Below are 27,453 nucleotides of genomic sequence, written 5' to 3' on the forward strand. Positions count from 1 at the left end.
TTCTTTCCACAGTTTGATGGTGACAACATGTACATGAATGAGAACCATGAGTTCCTCCCCCCAAACCAGGTGAGCTCAAATTGGCCTTAATGGAATACCTGCTATTCATCTGTTCCTGCCGTGATGGTTGCTGTGGAGCCATTTTACTTCCACCATTGTCCATGTTTGTTTGACTGGATGACCAATTGATTTTACTGAAACAACCAAAGTTATATGACATCAGCTAAAAGCAATATATATATATATATATATACACATTTATCCCCTTTAGATTCCACCACCAAGTTTAAAATAATTTTGACATGCATTCTCAGGCCACTTATTGCTAAACTTGCATTTCCCCATGTTCATAAATCAACTTGGTTGGCTAGAAAGGAATGATCTTAATGCATTAATTTAAACAGAAACAGAATAATGTTGCATCGCCTACAGAAATCTATAATTCTCCTTTTTCAGTTTTGGCAAAATAGAGAAATTTAAAATATTTTGTAATGGACCCGCAGCCACCCTGGTTTTTGGGGTATTTATTCCTGAAGCCTTTCATCAACCGTAACCACAGAAGTTGAAATAGTGAAATATATTTCTTGTAAATGAAAGTCAGAGCACCTACACCAGAAAAAAAACTGATTCCACAAGTGCTCGGACCTTGTTCTACTGATCTGACATTAAGCTAACTCTGCCATCGGGAAATTAAAAACCTCGCTATATTCCAATCATGCAATCTTACCCTGTGCTCTTCTAAAGCTGAGCAGAAAACGCTGCTTCACTCTGAGTGAGTTTTGGCCTCATTACAAAGGATTTATGAAGTTTGAATGGAGGGGGAGTCTGTGCTCTTCTACAGAACATGGCAGCCGCAGCAGATACACTGCAGCACAGCTGGTTGTGAACAACTGGGAGAACATATGGTTGTGTTTGGACAGAGGGATTTGTGGAGTTTGGGAATAAGCCCATCTGACATACACAGGGGAACAAGGAATTTGTCCCTGTCAATTGCAATTATTAGAAACGACCCATAGGCTACAGTAGTTCTGTTTCTGTTTCATTGGCTGTTTTGCTTTATTTCTTAATGCTCTGGTTAGACGATGGCTCGAGGCCCAGAATGAGACACTGAGCTGCTTGTGCTGCGTCGTGTACAAGATTCCTAACGTTTATTCACATATCTCTGACAGCAAATATGTCTGTGACAGAGTGATTTTCAGAAGGACAGTGCTGCTATCTGACAGATGTCACATGCCGATACTTGGCAGTCTGAACATTCTTGAAGAACAACAGCTTTTTATTGCTCAGTTTTATCCTGCACATGAAGTTTTCACTGCAGTGCTGATTGACTGATTTCAAGTCATACTGATGTGCGCAGCGCTTTTGCCGACTTAACTGGGGGACAGATAAAATACTGCAAATGTTGCACACAGAGAGTGAGGTGGGGAGAAAGGCAGGGATCAAGGAGGCAGGAGAGACGGGGAGTGGGAAATAGCATGAAAGACTGTGATGCGATGAGAGAAGATTTTTGCTTTGCTCTGTGTTAGACTTTGTTTACTCAAGATCCCTTCATATTTGACATGTGCCTTGCTCTATTCTCTGCTTCACCAAGTTTAGCCTCTCCCCGCCTCTGACAGCTGGAATCAGAGAGGGCCTTAAGGGTGGACACATTCTCCTAGAACAAAATATGGGAGATGAAGCAAAAACTCCCGGATATGCAAGTCCTTTGCAGATTCCAAATACAAATTTTAAGTCGGTCTTTGTTTGTTGATAATGGAAATGTCACAAAGTGGTAATAATGCTTGATTTTTAAGGGTGATGTCATTGTTTGTTGGTCGTGAAATCGGCTGGGAAAACTAATGTCCACAAAATCTAAAACTATAATAAATACCACAGAGTAAATGCTGTTTTTGCTTTCAAGAAATGAACATACAAAATATTTTATACGTGCAAAACTTGTATCGTCACATGTCTAATTAACTGGCAAACTAACTGCTAATTAAACACAGACACTGTTTAGTTTATCTGAGATGCTTCTGAAGCCGTTTCACTGCCATACCTCTGCCAAGGAAAGTGCGTTTTGTTTGTCTGCTTGTTAGTTAACAGGATTTTAATCAAATCAAAACTACTGGAAAGATTACAATAACTCTTGGTGGAAGGATGCAGTATGGGACAGGGAACAACCCATACAATTTGCTTTTATCTCTTTTTTTTGACATTGCAGCAGTTGATGGAAAAAATCAGGCATGCTTATGGGACAGATATATATGTTTGATTTTTGGATTAGATCCAAATGAATTTAAATGTAGGCGTGTGGCTCTTGGCTGAGGTATACTCTCTATCTTGTGGCGTTCTGGTTTGAAATTTTTCCTGGCTATTTGCCCCCCATACATTGCTTTTGCATTGAGGGAGAATACTGTATGTCAACAGCATTCTCTGCATTTTTAGTATGCATACTGATTGCTTTACTTTATTCACGCTGCATTGCCTCGTCACTCTGCAGCAATCAGCATGTGTTAAATCACTTCCTGTTCAGACAAGTAGCTAAAGTGGAAGCGTTTCTTTTATAATATAGCAATATGTAATACATATCATATGTAAGCAAGCATATTTCATTGGATTGGTCTGGTTAAAGTTACACTTCAATTAAATAAAGAAACAGTAAATGTGTTTATGCACACACACACACACACACACACACGCGCACAGAGAGACAGAGAGAGAGAGACAGAGAGAGAGGGAGTCAAACACACCCCAATTGCATTTAAATGCATTTGGGTCAGCGGTTCCACCTCCACACTGTGTGAAAGTGTTTTTTTCTCAGTGCTCAGATGTCTTCCACCTACATGTAATTGCTCTTTTTAATCTGGCTCATCTATTGCAATACTTTTTTTTAATATACAAACGGTACATTCACATACGGCATAAGCGTGGCCCTGACCAAGTAACTGCATCCAAAGGTGCGATACTTAGATGCTCAGATGGGTTCGTTCCTGTGATGAGTCACAAGGAAACAGGGTCAGTGCCATTGTCGTATCGATGTTCCCATGAACATCATAGTCTGACCCTGCGTCGTTCTCTGTAGTGTTTCCTCTGGTCTCTCTCTCTCTCCCCCCAGCGGAGTGACAAAGTGTTAGTGATTCAATGACAAGGTCACGGATCCCTGTCTTGGCATCAACAAGCTCTTAGTCTGCCCCCGTGGCCACTCACCATTATCGTGGCAACAATGGCGAAAACAGTAACCAACTCCGAGGTGCTCGCACTAGAACCAAATCTCCACCATGAGAAGTGGAAGAGCACCTAATTGTAAAGGTTTTACTAGACCGTCACCTTAAGTGGGATTTCTCTTACAAACACTTAGAGCAGTGGAGAGCGATGAGATCAAAGATAATGCTCTGCATGTGGAGATGCCTTCTCATAGCCCAGCTGCAAACCAAAAGAAACAGTATACTTCATCAGCACTTTACCTTGACAATGCTTTGCTTTGATGTCTCTCTCCCTGACTTATGAATTCATTTAGCAGAACTGCTGTTTGAGAGAAACATGTCACTGGAGAAAAAAAAGGAACACGAGGAAGAAATGGAAAAGGGGGTCGGTGGAAAGAGAGATGGAGAAAACTGCACGGGGGAATAATTCGGCTAATGGAGTGACTGTTTGGATATTCAGCAGAAGTAGGAACGGAGATTATGATCTTGCAATTAGCGTAACAAGGTTTTATTGATTGGCTGCCGCTGTAGCGTCTTTGCTGCCAAGACGCTGCATGTGGTTTTAACATGCACAGTGTGTGTTTAGCCCAGCCAGTCACACTACTCTCACCACGAGTCGAGCGGAATCCAGCTCAGCGTTACCTCTGAGCCGCGGCCATTTCCCGAGCATCAAAGCTGAAATATTATGGATTGCCGAGTTGAAAGGGTCCGTTTGAATGCCCGACGATAAAGTGGACTTCATTTGCATTTTCCGCTCACTTTTAAGTTAATGCATTGCCCTCCTTCCCCTTTTAGTAAAATGCAGGTATGAAAAGGCAGCTTCTGGTAACGAGTGGTTTGAAAGTTTGTCCGCCTGTTTTACATGTTGGGAGTAGAAATGCTGCTTTAACGATGAGTTTTGATGCCATTTCTCATCTCAGCTATTACGCTGTAAGTCGTTGCTGTCGGGGATTATTACGCTTGGCCCCCTTGGGTGTCGTAATCGTAATTAGGGAGGTGTTTGAGTGCCAGCAGCAGATCTGTGAGACACACAGAAGCAGTAACAGATCATAGATCAATGGAAAAAGTATTTTTTATATATGGCAGCCAACAGATGTGGTTATTATTAACTCTGTGAAACATATTGACAGAATGATCTCATAATGAAGTCTTTTAAATGTTTTTAATGAAAGTGTCAGAGCTCACAGATTTTAACACAGTCCGCAGTTTTATATCCTAAACTTCTACTAACTCAAGTCTGATGAATATGATTAAGTCGTCCTCCCCGGTCCCTCTCATCTTTCCCCCATATGTTTCTGATGAACCATTGTAGAACACGATCCCGCGGTCTTTTATGTCCAACCTTTGACAAATCTATCACCTCGTCCCTCTACGCTCTGAATTAAAGGCCCATTCCACCTCTCCAGTTTAGATGAGTAATTCTCTTGTTTGGCTACGGCCCAAAGCCCAGCCAGCATGTCTGGGTCTTTGGAGGAGCGTGATTGGTCAGGTTCAGCCGTGTGTGACTGACAGGAAGCCTGCTGATTGGGGGAGACAGTATCTTTGGATCGTTGCGCTGATTAAAGCCTTACGGCGGCATTTTGTGGACTCCCGCCGTTCGGGGTCCCCGCGCCAGCGCCCTGGCCCTGCTGGTCTGAATTACAACTCAGCCGCATTAGTCTGATTTACAGCTTCCTCCCGCTGTTTAGATTGGAGCTGGGGTCTTCTCCCTCTCTACACTTCCACCTTCCTCCCTCTCTTCCTATTGATATGCCCACATTTTGACTCACCCTCTACTCGTCACCCGAATCCTCCCAATCCCTTGTCTGTTCCCCTTTTCATGCCACCTCACCTGGTTTGTCTCACCTACACGACCCCACTGGTCTCTTCCCACCAGGTCTTCTCCTCCTCTTATTCTTCTACCTCACCTATTCTGCAACTCCCCCTTTCCATCTCCCCGCTCTCTCTTCATCCTCCTTTTCTCAAATACTACCCAAACCTCTGAAATCGCTTCACCTTTTCTACCCAGTGCCTCTCCCACCTGCCCCTTCCCCTCTCTTTCTCCATCTCTCTCCCTGTCTGTCCCTCTCTCGCGCTCGTTCCCTCCCTCCATCTTTTGTGAAAATGAAAACAAAGAGCAGCCTGCCAAAATATTTCTATAGCTGTTCGCTGACGAAGCAGGGAGCGGGAGACAAAGCAAAAAGATGTGCAGGCATATTTGTCGCGGCAGCAGAAAGATGGAAAGCTCTCTCCCCGTGGCCTTTTTACAGTCATTTGGAAAAACCCCACCTCACTCTCGCCCCGTTTAAAAGCCCTCTGTTTGAAATACTCATCTGACATGGCACCACGTATAAATGCACAGCTGTATATTTGTTTAAGGCCCTCTCGCTGCCAAGCTGTCCATCCCCCTGTTGCCCCAGGTGATCAGATGAAACTAATGGCAACCTTAATGTGTTTGTCTAGGCCTTTCACCCCACTGGAGAGAATGATGAGAGACCAAACACTGGCTCTTGTGCCAGATCACATGCCAGACTAATATAAGAGAAACAAAATGGCTTGTCTCTGTTTAGCCTTCTCACGGCCACAGAGATGTTCATTTACAAAAATAAAAGTTTGCGTTTGACTGCTGTTCCCTCATAGATGGGAAAAAAGGTCATTAGAGAGGAAAATGATCCATTGAATTAAGATCTGCAAGCAAAAGTACTTGGTTAATTATTGATGCAGTATCTTCAAGGTATAAAACCCTGAGCCGACATCAATCCATGTAGACTTATTTCCTCTGCTCAGAGAAAGTTGAAATTGGGTGATAAAATATGTTTTATTAAACTGGTTAAGTGATGCACGGCTAAGATATTGCTTTAAAGCCGTTAGCAAATTGCTTTTACAGTATAATTTTACATTTGTTGTCATACAGGTTAAAAGAGGTTAAGGTAACTACTGTATGTTAGGCAGCCTTCTGTGCCTGACTTGTGTCGATGCAGGTGAAGCCACCTAGCAGATAATTGTATTTGAATTAGAAAATGGTAAAGGCTCAGTTATACTTCCGTTGCATACAAAAAGAATACTGTTCGTTCAAACGATCTAATCATCACTACCCACATAATACATGCTTCCTTTACGTTGATGGTTGTTCTGCAATACATCCACTAGAGGGCAGCACTTGCAGATTGTGTAGGAGTTGTGATATTAAGAAAAAGGCAGAAGCGGCTGTTTGTCCATGATAAAAATCCCTTTGCCATTGTTGGAACTTCTTCCTCGTGTTGGTTGAAGTATAGGCCACAGTGCCCCTCACGATTTCCTGTGGTGCTGCCCGGGTTTTATTGTATTCGTCCATATCCATAAGCTTTCAGAAGACATGCAAAAATCTGTCAATTTCCGTATCTGGCATCGAGCATAAATGAGCCTTAGCCATTAGCGTCAATGAGCTCCTGGCTTGGCTATAGATGCTCACATATCTGCAAAGACTATGCTAACGTATCAATGTTTAGCAAGTTAACTATTGTTAGTTAGCAAAGAATTTTAGGATGCAAACAGTTGCACTAAACCCACAGTAAAGCTGAGACTTATGGGAATATTGGTTATATTGAAGGTATTTGGTGAACTGAACAAAAATTTTTTATCAAACAACTTAAAATATAGACATAAAACTGAATGTCTGTGTCAAGAGTCATCGAGTCAACAATGAGCAAATTCCTAGAAAGTCTATAAAGTCTGACAAATAGTTTGATTGACAGATTCCTGCTAAAAATAACAGAAATATCAACCAGGGATGTAACTCATCTACGTTGTAGATGTGCTGCGATGGTGGAGGCCGCTCTGTGGACACTTTCTGTAACGCATCAACTACAAGCTGCAGTTTAGAGCTCCAGTGAGAGACAGGGAGGTTCATTGACGCTGGAGAGCTGTCTCCTCCACTCCCCTCCATTCCCCACCAGCCTCTTATTAACAATGGCACCGAGAGTACGAGGGTCCAGATGTTAGTCTCCTGCTCCCACCAGCTGTGCCAGCCTCCAATGCACAGCCTCATTGACTCCGAACCAGGGAGGGGAGACACTTAAGAACACACTGACACCACAGACACACACACACACACAGAGCAGACAGTCTCTCAAAGTTGTTTTTTGTTTAAAAAGAAAATCAGACCTAAGATGTGCACAAAAGGTTGTACTCAAAAGTTTTTTGTTGCAGGTAGGAATGCATGCACATGTACATTTAGCCAACACATTAAACGACACACACACTGGCACACAAATGTACATGTACTCTCACCAGCCACGTGCACTGCACACCCTCCTTCCCCTGGTGTAAAGCAGAGTTATTTGTGGGTGACAGGATCCTAACAATTCTCAGAATAATGCACGTTTGTTAGAATGACTGCGCCATCAGCGCTCCCTTTGTTATTTTCAACGTTGTTAGAGTCAGTCGGTACAGATCCACCAGCCCTTTATTGTGCTCCTTTTTTTGTCCATTTACTTGTTCTTATAACAATAATTAGTTTTTGTCATTCAGACACAGAAGCACCATTGTCCACATGCTAATAATGATTTTGACAGTGACTGAAGGAAAAGTATAGATAACTGAAGAGTCACAGAAAATTAAAAAAGCAGTTGACGGGCGGCTGTTTCTTTTTTTTTTGCCTTGTCGAATATCTGGGCAGCTTTTTTTTTTTGTCACGTCAGCAGTAGCAGTGGCTGTTGTTAAGCCTTGCAGAACAGACAGTGGTGCGCTGATGAGCGTAGTTACAAGGGTCCCCCTCTTCAGGAGACATGGCCGCACTGAGCAGAAGAGACAGAGGGGACTGGGAATAACACTGTATGCCTGCCACTGTAACGCTGTAATCCTAGATTCATCCTGTCAGGCAATAAGTTTGATTATGGTCCTCATTTGAAATGTTGGAGTCATCTCTCCCCCGCCTTCAGTTTTCTACGCCATCCACGCTCCCGCTCCTCATCCTCACTCCCCCGTCACCCACAGCAGTATCAACGTAGCCATCACAATCACTCGGGATGACTATTGGGAAACCTGAGCTCTCTTGTGCACCCGTGGTTTGTTTTCCGACCGCATTAGTGGAGATCGCAGTTGAATTTTCACCAACACTGGGCGACATCTGCATATCATTAGTGCTGAAAAGGACCCGCACTCTTCCTGTGCATATACGGTGCAAAGCAGCAGAGAATATAATGTCAATAGATGATTATTTATTTAACAATAGAACCTGTTGTTATTCCACTTTAAAATATTAACCTAGTTGTTTTTCGATTTCTATTTTCACTGTGGATCTATTTAGATGTTTTGTCCCACATAAATGTTCTGCAATAACAATGTGGTTGTTGTTGTTGTTGCTGACAACGCTTCTCCATTAGCTTCCTCTCTTGCCAAATTCAAGTGCTATTAGACAGCGAGGAAGAAACAGAGACACACAGAGAGAGGAAAATAGAAAAACAAGAGAGAGGAGGCTCTGTGAGACATTTCCAGGGAATCAAATTGATAAAGAAAGAAAAATGGAGGGTAAAAGTAATGTATTATACGTAGGAAAGGCGGTTAATGCCTGGGTACTTGCATCAGTTTTCAGAGTGCTGCGAAAGTGTGTGAGAGACAGACAGCAACAGAGGCACAAGGGAGGTTGTGTTTATTATTTGATAAAGCCTCCCTTATAACCTCAGCATGTTGTGCAATAGCTCTGGCTCTCCTTCAACTCTGTGGTGTGCCACTTCAAATTAGTCGCTTGTGGAGAGGGCCTGCCCCATCTTTGCAAAATGCATTAGTACGCCACTCAGAGCCTCATACAGCCTAGGGTTAAACACAAATTATATCATTTCTGTCATCCAATCAAATCACACTGACCCATTGACCTGCGAGATGAGTCAAATGCATAATGAAATATGACATGGCACAAAAGCTCTGATTCTAATCTGCTCTGACACGCGATCAGATGAGGATGACCCCCTGACCTTGACTGACAAGTGAGACGAGCGTAGGGAACAGGATACACGAGGGAGAGGAAGGGAAGGAAACATAAAAGAAAAGGGGGGAAATATACCCAATTAGAAAGGCTGTTTTAGTCAATAGGAGGTTAGTTAGTAATCAGCTCAGTGTCTCGGGTGAAAGGGGCCATTTGTGTCTTTGGACTTTGGACAGTTGGGGCTCACCTTAATTATTCTCTGCATATTTTCCTTCTCGTAATGGTAAATAAAAAGCATGTTCGTCACAAAGCAGCATAATTTCTCCTCACATAGCTGCGGCCAGTGAGGAAGAGATAGCAGCTGGATTTTATTCCCTCGAAAAAAAAGTGTCTTTGACAATAATTTTCATCCATCTCACCCCTTCGCTGCCTCCCCATCTCTCTCTCTCCCTCCCTCTGCCACCTCCCTCTCTTCCCACCCTCCCATACCATTCAGCGGACAGAAACCGAGTACACAGGGGTTCAGCATCCCCCACCCCCGCCGCCCCTTTCATGATTTCCAAACAGTAACATAGTGACGGATAAATAATGCAGCTGGGCTGTTTTAGAGAGAGATGAGATGACAGAGGGATGGGTGGGCAGGGGGGTGGAGGGGTGATCTGGGGATGTGTAGCAGCGACCAGAACTGTGCGGGCAAGGGACAGGCCACGGCCGGGGTTGGGTCAGCCAAGGGAGGAAGAGGAGAGAGGAGGTGTAGGGTGGCTGTAACTGGATCTCCAGCTCTCTCCCCCCCCTCCCCTCGCTTTGGGGCTGAAGGCTTTGTGGTGTGTTGATACCCTCTGACATGATATTGTAGCAGAAGAACGGGTATGGCTTTAATTAAGCCCGAGCTGATGGAAAGAGATGGATGGATGAAGGGAGAAGGAAAGGGAGGAAGAAAAAGGAGGAGTACCAAAAACAAACACTCCAATAAACAGAAATAGCAGAACGGCTCATGCTGTTCAGATTAGTAAGAGATCTGTGGAGTCTGACAGGCACTATTTGCCTCCGCTGTTACGTTAAAACAAGAGCTCTGTGTGTGTGTGTACAACAGTAAACAGGATCATTCATAAATATACAGTATAATCTTCCTTTGGGAGAACGATGGCGGAGTGAATGAAAATAGATGATGCTCTCAAATTCTTCTCGTTCTCTTTACAAACCGGACTGCGTGGAGAGGGAAGATAACACGGCCTAACTTTGACTGTGTGTGCCGAGCGCCGCACAGGAAGGTGTTGGAACCAAGAGTGTCAGAGGTGATGGAAGTGGTAATGTGTGTGTGTGTGTGTGTGTGTGTGTGTGTGTGTGTGTGTGTGTGTGTTGGATTTGAAGCATAAATCACCACAGTGACAAAGCTCTCCAATAGGCAGATAAGTGCACATTAGGAGTGAGGCAGATCTGTCATCGTGTGTCTCGGAGCTGTCGGCCCCGCCCTCTCCCCCGAAAACAAACGCTGACTTGGGGGGAATCCAAACTCGTCTGCGTCTGCGTGGCACACGAGCACGTGGCGTGTGCGAAGTGACTTCTTGCACGATTATTTGTTAGAGGAAATGTTCACAGTGTGTGTGTGTGTGGGGGGGGGGGGCACCTGTCAAAATGATGTTTATCTAATGACGTTCCTTTGATGGCAATAAACTACGAAAGCAGCAAATAAGAGCTGCAGCTAATCGTTCATTTCATCTGCGAATCAATGAACTGTTCAATGCGTCAAATGTCGAAAATGTGTGAAATAGTGTTTAATTCCAATATGCCATGGTTATGGACAATTAAATTGCTCGTTTAGCCCAACCAACAACAAACCTCCCTCAAAATACTCAATATACAGCGATTATAAAAGCAGAAAATCATCACATTTAAAAAGATGGAAGCAGAAAATGTGGTTGAATAATGCTTCAGTCATTAATTGATAATCAATGATAAAGTCTCTAGTGGTTGCTTCAGTTCTAAATAAACATTATGCCAAGATCATGCAGTGTTTTACAAATGCTAAAAGGGAAATAACACTAAAAAGGATTATTGCAAATGATATTTGGCAGCCAAGCCTTTTATAGAATGAATAATATGAAATTTCTTATAAATTGGGTTATGTCCTAATGCCAGATTTCTCCAGGCATCACAATATTCTAATAATAAGAAGAATGTACAGATAATGAGCCATTAGCCACAGTCGATATCATCTCCAGAAGGCCTCGGATACTCAGGCAGTGTTACAGAGGGAGGCAGAGATCTGTGCCAAATAAAAAAAAACAAGCTGGAAAGCTCCCCAATCAATGTTATTTTCTCTCTCAGTCCCAGACCAACTGTCTATTCATCTGTTTCTTTCAAATGAAAGGTGTGCTGGTATGTAACACTTACAGTGGGGAGATCTGTCTCTTAATTAAAATGTTACAGATTGTGTTTCGCTCGCTGTGCAGACCGAGCATACTGCGTATTGGAAATAATGTTCCCTACAGTGTGCCGTATTGATCAGAGGAGGAAAATAAAGGATTTTTCAGTGAGAAAATAGAATCTGTGTCATGAAGCTTTTGCTGGGAGTGTTGCCTTGACTGTTGCGAGTAAACCAATGACTAGTCCCTCATAGGAGGAAAAAAAAAGTAAAAGCAGGCTTTTGTTTGAAAAGCCAATTCCATACTAGGACACACGCTGGTCTATACAATCCATCAAATACATTGTCTTTGTTTGGATTTTACTTTTAAAGGAGAAAAAAGTATACATTAGCTAGAGTGTACATGTGGTTCTGTACATGCAATCTCATTCTGAATAGAGGCGTATGAATAATTTATCTTGCCACAATCCAACTGGGAACGTCCTTGGTATTTACATTTTATCATCAAGGGCACTGGATGAGCCTTCACAGCAATCTAACACATGACACACACTCAGCTCCCGTCCCTCTGCGCGATCAGAAGCTACGATGACACCGGGAAAATGTTTCTGTAGCTTGGATATATATTTATAAACCGAGCAAACAAAAAGGTTTGATGAACAGGCTCGATGATGACTAAGCGTGGCAGGATTTAGATTACACCGTGGTCACCCGCAGCCACAACGGAGGATGACAACAACGAGGGACATGCACGGGGGGGCGGGGGTGGGGGTGCTGGGTTGTCCTCGCACAATGGCTCCAGTGTTTACAGCAGACAATTTAGTTTCCTTCCAACAATTATGAGGGAAATTGAATCTCAGGAAATGTTCGTTTTCTTGTCCATTAGACCAAACAATAACAAGGATCCCCACAGGTTTACACAAAAACATCTGTCTTCAAAACAGAGTCCAGAAAATTTATATCAACCGGCTCTGAGGCGAATTCAGGACAAAGTGGATCAAACTGAAGCGATCGCACGTCTGGTTTTTTTTCATGTGCTGTAACGTGTAGGAAGATGAAAGCGTGGCGTTAATGCTGAGTCTGTGTCTACATTCATGCTCCACAATAAAACATTGCTAATGTCCTCTTTTGTGGTTAAATTAAAGAGGGGTGTTGCAGGAATTGAAGCTGAATGAAATTCCTCCATTGCATTTACAGCCTGTGATTGATATTCATCTAAAAGGACATGTTTTAAATACTGCTGAAAGCTGAAAAAAATGTCCTTTACAATGCACATAAAGGCACAATATGTGACCCACATGCAAACAAAAGGCTTATTCCACCAACATTTGACGACAACTGAATTGTGGCTGTTAACGTTTTCTGATGATGATGGAGGTTTTTTATGCTTATTTATCATGAAGAAATCAACCTCTGTGAATGAGTAGCTTCCTTTAGATCAGAGTCTAAAACATACTTTAATCATACCACACTCCCTAATATTAGGAGGTCATGCTTAAATTAAGCTTTATTTCGTTTTTACATTATTTTTATGTATATTTCCTTGTGTTACAAATAAATAAAGATATGATTATTATTATAATTACATTTATTAACAAACTTTTGATTTACACAGTCCGAAAAACATCTTTACACCAATATTTCTAGTAAAACATGGCTGAGGGAAGAAAGAGGGAGAAAAATGTGCCCTGTATCCTTTCTCCTCTGCTCCATCTCCCCTCGCCCCTTATTTTCTAAAAGTATCTGTTTGAGAGATAAATGACCACTCGGCTGCTGAGGATGACAGCCTACACAAAGATGATATTGAATTGATTTCAGAAATGTTGCCGAAGTGACTGTTTGATGTATACTGCGAGACACGAATCATAAAACTTCTATTAAAAAACCCTTGAATGGCTGACACCAGAATATTATTTGTGATGATTAATTTGACTCAGTCATTACAATGGGAGTCAAGTTGGATCGTCTCAGACAAAATTGCTTTTCATTCCCCCCCGTTGGATTTCCCTGCTATTTTTCTTTTCTTCTGTGCAGAACTCTGATCTGATTGGACTCACTGTGTTAGCGTAACAGCACCCGAATGCAGAGGCTGACGCTCGTCGTCATTACAGATCACTGAACATCGAGGTTTTTGTTCCGAAATGAGACGTTGAACACTTGAAAGAAAATTACACCTATCGTCTAACAAAACGACAGATCGGAATTTAAAAAGATTATGAAGCTTTACGCAGAATAGCAGGAAACTGAGAACCTCAGATGACAAGATGCGAACACAGTTCATAAACGACTCTTCATATTGTCTGTCTTGTGCCTCAGAACAGTTTTTGTTTAAGGATTAATCCTTTTAGTGGATTTGTAGCATGACGTTGACATCAACCTTTACTGTTGAAGAAGTTTTGTTGAAGGTTTCTGAACATTTCTAAATCTTGCATTTACTTTTTGAACGGACGAAGCGAACATTAGTTAGTACAGCTGTCGTTTTGAGCCACTGTGCCATAAATATCCTGGAGTGCTCTTTTGTCTTATCTAACACTGAAGCAACAAGGTGTCCTGATATGTGAAAATAATGGAGGCAAATCCCCCCACAACAGAAAACAGAGTCAAAGTGTATTATTGCACTTACAGCCTGGCTTTAACAGTCATCCATTTTAACAATGACACATAACTTTTAATGTAGCTCCGTGCAGAGAATCGGTTTAGTTCCTGGCAGTGATTTAACTCTCAACATTTTTTTTAGCTGCTCTGTAATAGTTTAATAAAAAAGATGAACATTGAGAACCTGCAAGAACAATTAGATGCATTTCCTAAGTGACAGTTAACTGAAGACATCAAGTATCTTTATTAATGGTTAAATATCTGGACAGGTTATTTTTACCACTGTAAATTTCCATTAAATAAAAACTCTACAATATCCAAGTTACCTGCCATGTTGACGCATAGATTGTGTACAAAGATGGAGGACATGACAACGCCCCACAAATTGAAGCCAGATCAGCTGTATTGCCCCCTGGTGGATGGAGCAGTTTAGGTCATAAACCCTGCCTCCTCCATGTTAAAAGATGGGACTATACAAAAAGTCAGAGATGGTTTCTGTCATTATTGGTAGTCCTTTAAACCTGATGTTTGTTCAAGTGCTCTTTTTGGCTTGCGATTGGTTGACCATATCGGCTCCACATCACAATCACTTCAGCACAGACTTATAATTTTTGTACTACGAGAGGAAGTAAAGGCCTACCCTGCTGTCCTAATTCGAAAGCAAACTTATTGTCTCATTCATCCATCCATTACCAATACCACTTATCCTTAGAGGGTTGCGTGGATACCTGGAGTGTATCCAAGACAACATTGGTTAGAGGAGGGGGAAAACATCCTGGACGGTTCTGATTTTAAACTGATTGATATACTTTTCTTTTCATATGTACTGATACTTGTTTTTCTTACTGGAGGAGACAAATTAATTTTAGCTTTGGTGATGGGATGTTTCTTACAAAATGAATCTTTTGAGTTCTAATTGACTTCTCCGGGCATTTTAAAGGTCCAGTGTGTAAGATTTAAATACTTTATATTTAAATCGAGGGGACCCTCTCTACGGAGGCCGCCATGTTTTTTACATCAGTCCAGACTGGACAAACTAAACACCTTTTGAGTTTTTAATGAAGCTACCACAGGTTCTTTTTCATGTTTGGAAGGAGAGGGTGAGGTGAGGGGTGATCAGCTGCAACATGCAACTTCAACACCAGATATCACAAAATTCTACACACTGTACCTTTAAAGGCTGCTGTCGACTTTTTTATCAAATAACTATATCTTGTTATGTATTTGCTCTCGTCCTGTGATGCTGATGATTCAAGTGGGAGTTTTATTCCCTGGTAGTGCTCCAGTTAAACTGTATGGCCTAAGCAGGAAGTGAACAGATCTTGGCACCAACACTATTCCCATTTTGTAACTCTGATAGTGTAAACTGAATGTTCCCGTATGGAATAGAGTCAGATAGAAATCAGCTGTGGGTAGAATTATAAACACAACTTCATCTAACCTAATGTTTCTCACTGTCTTTTCTTCTCAGAGCTACACAGGTCAGAGTGGTGGCGGCGGGGGAGGAGGCGGTGGCACCGGCGGTGGAAATGGGGACGAGGACTACGAGATCCCCCCCATCACTCCACCGAACCACCCCGAGCCCCCTCTTCTTCACCTGATGGAGCACGACTCTACAGGCTACCTCTGCCACTCGCTGCCACACAATGGGCTCATCAACCCGTATTCCTACCCAGAGCTGCCCACACTCATGATGTCGAACATGCTGGCGCAGGACGGCCACCTCGTTTCCAGCCAAATGCCCTCGGTGAGTAGCGCTTCGCGGACTGAGCGGTTTAAAACTAGTGATTACAGTGAAAATTAGGACTCAAACTAAACCTCTCTAAGACTTTGAAGGAGTCCTTCTTTTCTATCTGAGGTACGAGAGGATATGAGGAAAAACTATTATGCCTTAAGTGTTAACAAGCACAAACAAGGAGGCAGAAACTGAGTTGCAATTTAGGGGAAAATATATCTAATGACTTTTTAAAATGATTTTCTCAGCATAGCACATAATCCAGAACAGCAATTTTAAGATAGAAACCTATAGAAACCTCAGATTTCTAACATGATACACCTTCTGAGCTTTACGTAGAAAGTAATCAAGAAATGAAGACGGTGGCTAAGTGGGGTACTGAATGATTTTTCTCAGTGGACGCCATGTCAGCTGTGACGCATGGAGAAAAGGATTGTGGGCTAATCCATCAGCATCATATCTACCTCGACAGCGAGCATCAGTCAGTCCGTCAAGCCTTCCAACATGAATACGCGCTGATTACTCCCTCAGCTCCACACAGACCTGCTCCTCCACAAATTAGCATCTTCAAGCCATAATTGCATTCATGAGAACTGCAGGAAATGGAGGAGATTTCTATTACACAAATGATATATGTGAAGCACATGTGGAGAACATAATGTAAAGGCTGCAATAAGCAAAGCCCTTCTAGTTAGCAGTCATACAGTAGGTTAGCGTTTAAGATGGGTTTAAATCATTACCTGATTTTAGGATCCCGCTCAGCAAGTAAAATGTAAAGAATGTAGTTTTTATGTACTGAATAGATTTAGATTTGCATTAGATATTTAATATCCCTTTGAAATATGCACAGATGTGGAGGATTTTTATAGATTGGAAATCTCTCGAGTAATGATCATAACATATGCAAAGATTTTTGTGTTTAGGGTTTAAAGACAGAATTTCACAGCTTCATACTTTACTTGATATCGACTGATATCATAAACACACAGAAATAGCTTCGCTCGGCAGCTGTGCCTTTCTGGATATTTTATAGATCACCACTATGCAGTTATTATGTTATAGTATGTTTTATATTGTCTCTTTTTGTCTGAGGCCTCATTGTGGATTAAAGTCAGCAGCGTCCTTTAAGAAAGAGAATATATTCATACACATTAAAATACATACATGCATGTCAATGTCAAGTAGTATTTATTATAGAGATCAGGACAAACAACAGCAGTCAGCAAATAGTCCAAATATGACTTGATAAACATCTGGAATATAAAGATACTATATGTTATATATAATGTTGGAATACGCCCGGCTACATATTGGATTCATGTGTCATTTATCTTGATATTCATTTCACATTTTGGTCATGACCTTTACCGTGGAGACAGTGGTTGATTGGCCAGTGTTTCGCTCGGCACTCAGGATATTTGTTACTGCTACAGAGAACCAGAGTCGGTGGTTTTAACAGATTGAAAGCTGCAGGTCGTGTGATAAAAATGCATGAGATTTGAAATGTTCTGCTGGCATACGATCCACATACATTTAAAGGATACACAGGAAACGCTGGCAGCTGCCGGTGTTTACATCGAGGCCGAGACACAAAAGCAAACATGTTGAAATAAATAAAGCTTTTAAAAATGATGTTTCGCAAATAAACCTCACAGATCTTGATATTTGAAGATAATTCAATGTTTCGAACAGGCTCGGAGAGAAGCAGCTTGGCCATATAGGAGGTTCTTTTTCAGTGCTCTGCTTCAACTCTACTGCAAAAAAAGGCAGCATATAAAGCAAACTCAGAAATTTCTAAATCAAATAGTCTCCCCGGCGAAACTACCAAACCGTAGCAGAGGTTCATTTGTGCTGAGAGCGGAGTGTCTATTAAATCGGTGCCTCACCTTGACACAGTCTGCTGAGCAAAGTAATTAAGCAAACTCTGCAGTTCAAACATGAGATGCTATCATTTTGAATACCTCACTTGACATTTATAGATAAATAACAAGGGTTAATTCTAAATGGAGACTGTTTCGGTGGTTAAAAGATGGAGTCTGGGTGCTGTAGATAGAAGTGGTCTTTTGCTGCTGCGGCTGCTGCTGTTGACATTGTACTATAAGTGTGTCTATGTATTTCTGTGTCTTCACTATAAACAATATATCTGCTGTTGAAATGGATCCACTACATCTGGAGGTCAGGCCTTATATTCAATCTTGAGCACATTGAAAAAAAAAATCCATTAGGGTTCATCTTTCCTGCATCAGCCATTCTATTGTGGTGCTGCAGTGAGATCTGTTTTCATCAGGCAGATTCAATACGTGAGCTGGGCAATGAAAAGAGCGCAATAGAGTTGGATGAAGAGAGGGAGGATGGAGGGAAAGAGAGAGAGAGAGAGAGGGAGGGAGGGAGAGAGAGAGTGGGGGAGGCAAGACGAAATTGCAAAGAGGTAACTCTTATTCAAAATGAGAGTACACCAGCAGTTTTCTGTACCTCCTGGATTTCATTATTAGATATTTTAGAGATAATTCAGTTGAGTGAAATGAGGTTATTCTGTCTCCACAAAAGCCTGAGAGCCTCTGGTTTTTAAATGTGTGCCTACACGATTCCAGCGTGAGGACGTCTGAAAGTGCTCCGCTGCAGGTACAACAATATAAACATAAAAATAAATAGGCCGATTATATAACAAAAAAAAAGGATTTAGAGGAGAGCGGTATCACAGCGGCAGTTGATGATTCTCAGAGAGATGTTAGAGTCGATGGTGTGTTTTTAGTTTGAGGTGGCAGGTTGAACCACTGAACTAAATGGTGTTTGGATCGAGATTTATCAGTGGATCTGACACTGAGGAATCACTGGAAGCTGTCAATAACAAATATCAAGATTCACACTTAGTGAGAAATAGAGAAAATAAAATAATGAAGGATGAGGATTTAAAAAAAATATAAAGTCCCACAAATTCAAGGAAATGAACAAACTGGCAGTTTAATTAGGTAAAATGTTCAGGTACTTAACTCATGACTCAGATGCAAATATTGTACTTTTTACTCCACCGTAACTTTTGTCACTTTGCAGATTCAAATGCAAAATATATTTTAAAAGTAAATCACTATAATAACCTAAAGTAATTGGGTTAGTTCCACCTTTACCAGCTGCAACGTTAAAGTGAGGAACACATCAATGTTTCAAAAATCATAGCACAGTTATATGATAAACATTAATCTGAAATGGGCAGTTTTGCATATCGTGTACTTTTACTTCTTGCACTCTACGTTTATTTAATTGCCAATCAAGGAAAAAGGTTTATATGACTTTTACTAGTCAGAACTTCTGAGTTCACCCCTCATCATTGGAAACTTGTCTAAAAGCGGCTTCATTAAAGAATATGAACAGTACATAACTAAACCAGCTGCAGGTGCCAAATGTGGCTGAAACAGGAATAAATAGTGGGACTGTTTCCAGCCACAGATCCGTCTATATTTACTTTTCTTGTCGGTATTTATAGCAGCACGATGGTGAATATGGTATCCACAGTTTTTGGACAACAGTGGAGGACTGTGGCGTGGAGAATTAAAAAAGCTGTGTTAGGCTTTGACTGCAGAGAAAGTACTGATTCAATTCAAATGATCGGCAGGAAATCTCCTATTAAGACAGTTTTTAAAAGAAATTGTCAAAAAGTCACTTCTTCTAATTCTCCAACGTGAACATTCTGTTTTTATTTTCTTTGCCTATGATAACAATATACTGATTATTTATGTAAATGCACAAGTTGAAGATCTCATATTAGGGAAAAGGAAAGAATTTCTAACACGCTACCAACTTGACGAAGGCCAAACCTGAGACATGGGGTGGGCGGTGCTTGTTCCTTTGTGACATCACAAATCTACAGAAGCCTTGAGAGCTCATTTAAGACAGTTTCTGAATACAGGCTGTGTGTGTTTCTGTGTTGATTAAGAGCTTTGATACTTTCACTATGTTTGTAGGACCCAGGCCTGGTTTATAATAAAAGATGTGGTGATCTTTAACTTTCCAACCAGGTTTCTACAACTTTTTTTATTTCCCTCTCCTGCGCTGACTCTGAAAACCTAAAAAAACTAAATTCTCTGTTCTCTTTTAATTTTTCTTTTCAATTCATTCTTTCTCTTTTTTTTTTTTACTTTGCTGATGTGCATCGTGGACTGAAGCCCCTTCTGGCCAAACCTGATATCTTTTAGAGAGCTGTTTTTTCTGATGCTCTGTTGCCTCTCTCGCTCTCTCTCTCTCTCTCTCTCTGTTAATGCCCGCACTGTCATAGCATCTACAAGTTCCAAAACACATTAGACATTTAATAGCTGTGCTCAGGTTGCATTGATCTTATCAAGTACAGCCCAGAAAGATACACATCTCTGCTCTGGACTCACAAGCATAGTGGCCTCATTGTTGTGTGTTGCATCTTTGTTTGCACTAACACTTACCGATTGATAGAATATTTAATTAGCAAATGTATGGATATATTTCTCTGAGCCTCACTCCTGCATCAGCTGTGTATTTGAACAGAGAGGCTCCATATTCCATTATGGTATATTTAAAATTCACGTGACCTGTGCCTGCAACCTGAATAAATTATCTTTGATGACTTTTTTTGACTGTTGGTCAATGATGCGTGCAACATTAGGCCTCATCATATCTGGCTGCAGTGTGGTGTTTTGAATATGTAACAGATGATGTATGTATCATGAGCTGGGGGATGTTATGCATGGCGGCTGTGCATTAGCAGAAAAAGCAATATGTAGACGCAGCCTCAGCTCCCAGGTATTATCTCATTTGTTATTTCTCCTGAATACACGATGAGAATCTGCCAGAGGAAGGGTCAGTTCACTTGTAATGAGGGTTGTGGCAACCTGAAGATGTGCCAGCTGTATTCATATTCAAATTCATACTCTTAATTTCTTTTGTTGCAACATTTAAATGGAGGAATCTCCTCACGAGCTCTTTATCTTCAGTTGTTGAGGTTAATTATCAAGTATTAATCCCTCCCTGATTGTCATGTTAAGTTGTGTGGATGCCTGCGCTTCTCTTTTCTCTCCTTTATTTTTCCCCACGAGGTATTAACAGCTCCTGGCAGGTGCTTGCTCTTCAAGCCTGTGTGAATGAAATATGAGCTGCAATGTCAACTGAACTTGTCACAGACAAGCTTTGGTGAATTAATGATAAGAGAGCAGAGGTGTGTTTTAATGTGTTCTCCTTCTGATGGAGGGTCTTAGCAAAGGTATTATCGCATACTGTACACCTGCTGGTTTTTGTATAAACATGGAGGAGAGAAAAAAAAGGTGGATAAGAGGATATGTTGATGCGTTTGTAGAGAACATCTTGGACCTGATTTGACATTTAAGGGATGAATATTATATCAAACAGACTGTTATCAAGTGAGTGTTCTGAAATATTGTAATTAAATGTATTTGGACTTTTTCCAATATGGACTTTAAATTGCTCTTACCTTAGCCTTTAAAGACTCTCTGCTCTTTGAGGCTTCGCCTTATTCTACACTTTTCATTCAGATGAAGAAAACCTATTTCTCCTTTGAAAGACCTTCATTTTCAGTCATTTTTAAAAGGGATTAGAGCGTCTGTGGGAAATGATGGAATGTCTGTCGCTTTTTACCACAGTTCAACAAGCCCAGTGATAGAATGGGGCTTGTATTAGTTATTCCAATGTTGATTCAGGCCCAGATGATTTTGAATGATCAATGCCTTGTTTGATGGCCTCTTGAAATCTGCAGGAAAAAAAGGGAGGGCTGTCCTTTAAACTGCTTCCCCCCTCTTTCACTTTTTTGTGATTATTTATTTTCAAATTGTCCCCTGGGCTAATGTTCCATTTTGGCATTTCACACCTCCCTCTCCCATAAATGAACCATCACAGCCATAAATCACTGGACAAACAGAGACTTGTGCAAACCCTGAAAGGCTCAGAGATTTATGTAACACATTCATGTTTTCCACTTCCTCATTTTAGTACTCCACTGGTATAGCCTAGCTAATAAAAGGTCCTATTAATATTTCCTGTTGCTTAGCAACGGCAGGCAGCAAGTAATAGCATTCTGTGGAAAAATAGATGACCGATAAGGAAAAATTCAATTCTTTTCTCATCTCCTGGGAGAAAGTGCCTTATTTCTCTGGCAATGTGATATGAAACTGTAGTTGTATATTAAGAAATATCTTAAAGGAAATATAGGTTATTTTCCAATTTCATCATTTTGGGGGGATTTTTATTGCAGGCTGATGGCAGCTCATCTCTTTTCTTTACCTCGATAAAGTCAATTAACCTATCAGATTAAGCTAATCAGAGGATAAGGTGCAGATTTAATTTCTCTCTTTTTAATCGGAAATCCTGAAGAGATGGTGTTAATAACACAAGCACTGAACTTTAAAGAGAACCACTCCGTGAGACAAATTGCATTTCATTTATATTGCAGGTGTAATTTAAACTTGCTTTGTGTACGGGCCAGTTTGTGCAGCGTCGAGAGCTTAAGAAACCTTTTCTAATAACGCTGCTTATCACCCTGATCACAGGTAACAGAAGAGGATCTCTACTGTGACAATTTTCAATTTAGATAATTTATCACATCATATTTCAAAAACAACTGAGTTGTGTTATCGCACACATGTTGTTGTCATCGTCCTCCTCCATAATGTAGATGTGATCAACTGTGGCATTCAAGCAAAGAACAGAGGCTAAAGAAACAAAGGCAGATTCATCTGCAGCAGATACACAGTGTTATGAAGCAGATTCATTGATAAGGGATTTCATATTACACTTAGCCAGGGGCCCCTGCTGAGATTTATCATGCCATGAAATCGTGTCCATATTGCACTGTGCCCTATCTCAACCATCCATCAGCTCATTCTGCTTCCACCACCAGGAATATTTGGCCCTGGTGGCGGTGGTGGAGCGGTCCCATGTCATCTCACTCAGGGACGTCTTCCCTGCTGTGCCGCCAGCCACCAGTTCAACATAACGCCGCCGCCTGCCAATGCGCACAAGAAAGGCTTGAGCCAGGGTGATTAAGACACTTTGTGTATTCATGTAATACTGCGAGCATCAGAGACAGAGAGTCATAAGCTACAGGCAGAATTCACAGGCGTAGCAGTTCCTGCTAATGAGAATGACGTTTAGAGAGATTTACAGCCCGTTGCATTATCCTTTCGCCTTTCACAGACATATCAGCGTTTATGTTTGCCAATATGAAAACTTCTTTTTTACAGAATAAACAAGCAGAAAAAATGGAAAAGTTTTTTCTTATTTGTTTTTTTATTTTTTATTTAAAATTCAGTTTGTGCTTAAACTGGAAAATATCACACCTCAATCACATTAGTCTTCATAACGGTTTAATAACAAGCTCTTAGGAATCATTGCCAATTTTTTTATAATACACATCCGCCTCCAAAAATCCATATTGGTGAGGCTCTACAGAGATTATTAGATGACTGTCATTTTGTATTCGATATTAGAATTGAAAAGAATGCTGGCTCAGACAACGTTTATTTATGATTATTTCTTTATATTTTCTGATCTTTCCTTGTTGCAGCGAGACTTTACTGGACCATAAATGTAGATACCTGTGTTATCTTGCAGTGAAGTAGACGCAGCTGTTGAGTATGTGGGTACATATCTTGAAATCTGGGTAAAAACCTGTTTTAAAAAGTCAGGTTAAGTGATGAGCCTCAAACTACCTCACACGTGGCATAAGAAACAGTTTGCTGGATATATATCTGCAAACATTCAACATTCAAGTCCATTTGTTTGTTAATGTGCAGTCAGTGGCGTCTGTTTAAAGCTGCTGCAGAATACAGTGAAGATAAGTTTCTCTCAGAAATGTGTGATGTTTCTCCGGACACATGCAAATCACCTCGTCATGACCTCACACAGCACATACAGTACCGCATGCAGCTTTTTTTTCATTTGAGTGCTCTTTCTTGTTGTTGTGTTCATTATTTCTGCATCTACATTCATGTTTTTTTGTTGTCGTGTGGGTTTGCGGTCACACCCACACACGAACACGCGGACGCATATACACAAAGTGGGTTTGACACGGCAGTCAGGAGTCTCATTAGTGGGAGCAGAGGAGCCTTGCCTTCTGCTGTCAAGAATGTGTGTCCCCACCGCTCCTCACAACCGTCTCCTGCATGTCATGTCAGGCGAGGCTCTGATTCTCTGACGCCGTGCTTTGTGAGGTGAGCTCAGAGACACGCCCGGGCTGAGAGCGAGCGAGAGAGGGGAAGACAGTAAGGGGGAGAGCAAGAGAAAGAAAGAGAGAGAGAGAGAGAGAATAAAAAGGTCTGAGGAACAAGAGAGAGAACTGAAGGGGGGGAGATAAATAGAGGGGAAGAGAGAGAGAGAAAATAAAAGCAAAGTAGGTTCTGACATTAGCAGTAATGAGGAACATGGAGGATGGTGCCAAGGGGGACATCATGACATTACTATCTGCAAATCAACCACTGCCTTGTTGCTGCCACAGATTCACTGTGAGAGGCGTTCAGGGTGGTACCGTACTTTACAAACCCACAGCCAAACACAACCAGCAACATTAGCTTAACGTCCGGCTAATGTTAATCAGCAATAGTAACATAATAATAATAATGATAGTAATAATAATGTACTAACTAAAGAAGGGAAATTCCAGCAAAAGTGTCTCTAAAATAAAATTCAACCTATTTCACTTTTACTTTTGTCATGACTTCACTTTTGTATATCTATGTGTGTGTGTGTGTGCATATTATAAAGTATGTATGGTACAAGTCGAAAGTTCTAGTTTTCTGCATTTTATGAAAATGTCAGATGCATTGGCACAGATTCTGTTTGGCTTTGAGAGATGTAGAGATGTAGTGTTAAAGTCCATTTCAACACTTTCGACGTAGTGAGAATAAATTGCCTTTTCTCTCTTTGAAAGTTTCTGTCGAACTCATAATTATTTCCTCATGCTGCTGCTGCTGCTGCTGCTGCTGCTGCTGCTGCTTTGCAAGGTATTGCTGTTTTTCTGCCAGATTAATTACTTGATCACAGTTCAGCACGGGAGGTGCAAGAGCAGCCATTTAGCTTTTTTTTTTCCCTTTCTGACGAGCGTTTAATTGGAACGATTGAAAGTGACCTGATCGTGTCTTGTTTTAGCAACACGGAGCGACTGCCAAGCTAATAAACAAAATGAGGTTTTAATATTGTGTTGCTAAATTCACTTGGCTGAAACTACACCTGGATCACGGCGTCATATTACATCTGAATCAAAGTCTCCTTGTCTTATTGCATTACATCAAATGAAATCGTCTTTTAAAAACACAAATTCTTAACACACTCAAACATCCAGGCCTCGGCTGCCCATCATATCTCTTTATGTAGCATCTGTCTGATGTCACAAGTAAGCAGAGGCAGCGCTTTGCCTCTGCTTTCATACTTAAGTAGCGTGTGATTCATAAATCCACTCTCTTATTAATTCCCCTCAGCTTGTGTAAATGACCCTCCTGGGTATATATAAGCTTGATAAACCAAAGACATGGTTGAAGGGACAGAGAAGAGAGCGGGAGAGAGAGGAAGGGGAGCGAGGGGTGAGGGCTCGTAGGCTCTTTGAGGAACGGCGTTGTTAGTACTCTGCCCTCAGGGTGAATGAGAAGTAGCTTTGAGGGCTGCGAGGCCCGGGGTTGGCTCCCCCACCTAAAGGCGTGTTTACCACGGCGGCGCTTTTGAAGGATCAGTCTTGTACGCGCCTCTAATTAAAGCTGTCATGGCTGGGTGCCTGCAGGGATAATGTTCTATTATTATAGTCATTTGTTTCAATTAAACGCTGGGTGATTTTACAATAGCAGCCGTGAACCTGTGTGAGTGAGCCATCACTCTAAACAAGATGGTTCCAGTCAAGCAGCGAGCGGAGAGGGGAAAGTCTTAAAAACTCGCAGGAGCGATTGATCTCCATGTATTGAGAGAGGGCAGGGAGGGAAGGAGAAAGGGTCAGCATGTCAGAGTGAAACACATCAGCAGGTGATGTTAAATACTGGATGAGATCATGGTGGGAAAAAAATACTCCAACGCTACCAAGTAAATTTCAGTTCCCATTTACATTTTGAACTATTGACTCAGGTTCTGCTGCCGACTCTACATTTAAAAATTTGACGAACGCTGAAGATTTATTTTAGATGGGGCTAATAAGCAGAAACATGAACACAACATTTATTGGTTCCTTAGCATGGAGAGAGTCTTTTATTATGATGCCGGCGCAATAAAGCTTTTGCATAGCAATCAAGCTGCTTATTGAATTGATGAAACAGATGCCACTCTGCTATAATCATCATGAGGACAAAGCAAGGTTAGCTGTTTTCACCCTCCTCTGGTATGAATCTCTCCTCTCTCTCCTCGTAGCCATGTGTAGGGGCTCTCTCTTCCCCTCTCTCATCTCTGTGCTGGTGGTCAAATCCCCTTAGCTAAATCAAATGGTGCAGGCAATTGGAGCGGCCGTGAAACCATTTCAAAGGTAAGGTCAGCAAGAGCAGGGGAACAATGGCTTTGTGATATTCCATCTCGCGCACAATGTGCTACACATAATTGGAAAGCCTTTGTTATTTGACTCCCATTTGACTATGATGTACAAGATGTGAATACAAACACGACAGGCGCAACGATGGCAGTGGAACACGTTCACACCGAGTTTCCTGGCTTTACATCACAGTTTAGAATCGCCTGGCTGCTCATCACCAAACAGCAATATCTTACTGTCCCCTCGCTAACTTTGGAGATGAATTTTGGTACGAAGGTCAAGTAGGATTTTTTTGTTGTTGTATCTTTTTCCTTTTTTCTTTTCTCTCTCGCTCTCTCCACTCCCGTCCTCATTTTACTTCTCCTCCTGTGTTTGCAGGGACATGACTCTCCCGGGACTTTACAACAAACAGCTAAATTGCCCGAAGGGTTAAGCACAAGAAGGTTCGATCCCCGAGAGATATCGGAATCCAACTTTATGTATAATCTAAATATTAAAATTTAAGCCACTACATTTCTCTTGTTGGTAGCCTTGGGTTTGTAGTTGTTCCAGGAAATACAGCAAAAACACATCGTCTCCAGTGTGAGTTAGTAAAGACAGAGAGCAGGGACCAGACTCCTCCACCCCCTTGACCATTTGGATGATACCATTAGCATACTGTACCTATGGCAACCAGCAACCTTTGTCAGATCATTTCATAATATTTGTTCAGCAGTCTGTCGTTCGCCTTATTTAGATCAGGGACTGATGGTGCTCGGTGATAACTTCCTGCTCCCTCTGTCGCTCTCAGGTGAACGCAACAGCTCAAAGCACTCTGGGACATTTTTTATTAAAAATGGGACTTTTGAGTGAATATTAGAATAAACTATCACAATAGGAGGTTTTGAGTTATGAGCACTATGAGTTGCTTGGGTGTTATGCTTTTTATATACATACATGTAGTAACTGTGATAAGATCATTTATATGTCTTCTACAGTAGTTAGTTAATGCTACACTTTTTGGTTTTTGACTCATACCTCACAGTTAATATAATAGGTTAAATTAATGTAAGTTTAGGTGGAGTTGCTTGTTACATTTTCTGTAAACTAACCTCGTTAGTTAGGACTGAAAACTGATAAAACTTAATTTGATGCTTTAAAATATGAACATAAAATACCAAAAGATGCAAAACAAATCAACAATCCTGCAAAAATAAAGTACCCCTCACTTTCCTCACC

At 41.3% G+C, this 27,453-nt stretch overlaps 1 protein-coding gene across 4 annotated transcripts in view; it reads left to right on the forward strand.

Annotated features, from left to right (window-relative positions):
• The window catches only part of tox2 (TOX high mobility group box family member 2), a 110,477-nt gene that overhangs the window by 65,234 nt on the left and 17,790 nt on the right, over positions 1-27,453 (forward strand). For all 4 annotated transcript variants that reach the window (XM_069533928.1, XM_069533913.1, XM_069533932.1 and 1 more), the window contains 2 exons: positions 13-69; positions 15,498-15,773. In XM_069533928.1, the coding sequence (XP_069390029.1) occupies positions 13-69; positions 15,498-15,773 (333 nt within the window). The remainder of the gene's footprint in view (positions 1-12; positions 70-15,497; positions 15,774-27,453) is intronic.

The sequence above is a fragment of the Paralichthys olivaceus genome, chromosome 2, assembly GCF_024713975.1.
Source record: "Paralichthys olivaceus isolate ysfri-2021 chromosome 2, ASM2471397v2, whole genome shotgun sequence".
NCBI lineage: Eukaryota > Metazoa > Chordata > Actinopteri > Pleuronectiformes > Paralichthyidae > Paralichthys > Paralichthys olivaceus.